This window comes from Protobothrops mucrosquamatus, unplaced genomic scaffold, assembly GCF_001527695.2.
Source record: "Protobothrops mucrosquamatus isolate PMUCROS unplaced genomic scaffold, P.Mucros_1.0 scaffold2413, whole genome shotgun sequence".
In the NCBI taxonomy this organism is placed as follows: domain Eukaryota; kingdom Metazoa; phylum Chordata; class Lepidosauria; order Squamata; family Viperidae; genus Protobothrops; species Protobothrops mucrosquamatus.
The window spans coordinates 135,896-138,395 of NW_015388485.1; the positions used below are offsets into that span (position 1 = coordinate 135,896).

At 41.1% G+C, this 2,500-nt stretch overlaps 1 protein-coding gene across 1 annotated transcript in view; it reads right to left on the bottom strand.

The window, feature by feature from the left end:
* The window catches only part of MED13L (mediator complex subunit 13L), a 105,003-nt gene that overhangs the window by 35,126 nt on the left and 67,377 nt on the right, over window positions 1-2,500 (bottom strand). Inside the window, 1 exon segment of the mRNA XM_029285881.1 lies at window positions 483-677. Coding sequence (XP_029141714.1) covers window positions 483-677 — 195 coding nt within the window.

Genomic DNA, 2,500 nt, shown 5'->3' on the forward strand with positions numbered 1-2,500 from the left:
AAGTAGAAAAATGGGAGAAAAAGTATTTTAGCTTTCTTAGAGTACCAATATAAAGCAGAGGTATGAGATTTCATTAAGTTATTAATAGTATTAGGAAGGAAGGGAGGGAGGGAGGGAGGGACAGAGGAAGGAAGGAAGGAAGGAAGGAAGGAAGGAAGGAAGGAAGGAAGGAAGGAAGGAAGGAAGGAAGGAAGGAAGGAAGGAAGGAAGGAAAATGGGAGGGAGGGAGGGAGAAAATGGAAGAGAGGAAGGAAGGAAGGAATTGCTTTTATGCTTAAATAAAAACACAAAGAAATAGTCTGAAACAAAACAAAACCCACCAAATTTCAGACCAAAGAACGTTATCAAAACACGAGAAGAACCGCCGTAAAACATGAGTTAGTTCAAGACGGTGCCTCGTTTTTACATTTCAACTGGAACCGATCAAGCCGAAGAGAACTTTTCAAGAAAGAAAAAAATAAAACAAAACACAAGATTCTCACCGACAATGACTTCTACTGCCACAGGAAAGTCATCGTCGTATCCCAGCTCTTCTTCCTCTTTCACGCTCTCCTTCCTCTTCAGCACCATGGGATAAAAATACTGCCATTCTTCAATTAGCTTCCTGGTTGCCGGATCGGACATTTTGTAACCTTGACCCGTTAAAGTACCACTTAAGCCATACGGACTGATCAACACTGATTGAGAAAACAAAACAAGAGTGGTCAGCGCCTAGATCAAGGGTCCCCAACCCCCGGGCTGCAGACCGGCACCGGGCCGCGGCACGCCAGCAACCGGTCCACACAAACAAGCAAAGCCCCATCCGCGGGATGCAGGCAGCACACAAACCACGCACTCTCCGGTCCGTGGAAAAACCTCTCTCCCTGGATCCAGTCCCTGGTGCCCAAAAGGTTGGAGATCTCTGGTCTAGATTCCTCAAGAGATTCCCCAAATCACTCAAACCTTCTACTATGGGGAGCTATGAGGCACAATGGCGCACAGTCAGTCTAATTGCATCATTCCAGGTGTAGCCACAAGACCAGGAAACTCCACAAGTTATTCAAACTTTGTTCTGATAAGGATCATTTGCATTTACTCAACAGCCATGTTACTAACGTAACAGCTGCAAGGGATCCTATACAAAATGTTTTAGAGATGGCACCTGCCACCCGCAAGATTAGCAGAAATGTTTAAAAACATGTCAGATAGTTGTTGGAAATGTAAACGTAAGTCAGGCACGTATTTTCACGTTTGGTGGACATGTGATAAAGTAAAGAATGATTGGAAAAAGATACATGCTTGGTTAGAAAAGATGTTGGGAGAACAGGTAGATTTTAAACCTGAACTTTTTTTTTAATTAGGTATAATGCCAGAAAAGACTAACGAACAAAGCCTATATTTGATCTTGCACGTCACAACAGCGGCAAGAATCATATTTGCGCAATGTTGGAAAAATGAAGGAATACCACCCGATGAAGAAATAATAAAAAAAAAATACTAGAATGCGCAGAGATGGACAGACTGACTATGAGACTGAAAGAAAAAGAAGAAACAGAATATTATCAAACTTGGGACTTTTTTTATCGATGGCTAGAGGAAAGAAGAAAGGATTAGGAATCAAATCTGTATTAGCGAATGTAAACTCAGACAGCACGTTGCTTGAAAAATTATTATTGTATGTATGGAAAAAATTAATAAAACCTTATAAAAAAACCCTGCAAGGATTCACTTGCAGATGACCTGTATTAGTAGCTACCACAACACTAAACATTTTGGCCGTTCTGCAATGGGCAGCTTTATTAATAAACTAACAACCATGTACTACAGCAACTAAAAAGGGGAGAGGCGATCCTTAATTAAATAGAAAAATTTAAGAAAGCGTTTCAAACGCAGCAAGTTAAAAGTCAATTAAGCATCTCTTAGGGGGGAAGAAACCGATTCAGAGGAAATAAATATAATTATAGTCAATTTTGCTGCCCGCGCATTGAGATTTTTTTTATGTTTTGAGAAAGATTCATGATAGGAAAATCTCTGCTCCTTGAGTGGGAAAGAATTAAAATGATGACACTTTTTTTTTTAATCGTATGCTCTAAAAATAGGTCACATCAGGTATCCTTCCGCGAAGAGAAGTGTGTTTCCGTTTCATTAAAAAAAAAAAAGCCTCTTTAATTATCAGATGCCTGTTTCTGGCAAAGAAGAAAGCTCAAGGCAGCCTAACTAGTATTTCCTACTGCACTTCCCCCCCCCCCCAACAACCCTGTGAGGTTTGTTGGGCTGAGAAAGAACACAACTGGCCAAAATTAACCAGTGAATTTCCCTAGACCCAGGGGTAGGCAATCTTGGCTCTTTTATGACAGGCTGTAAGACGAGGACTGCCTGTACACCACACTAATTCTTAGGTAAGTCCAAAACCACCGTCCCTTTCTGTTGGGACTATACCCATATTTTTCAATTGATTGAACTTTTATGCCTCGTATGGACGCTGAAGCAGGCAAAAACAGGAATTCAGAACGCGCCTCCT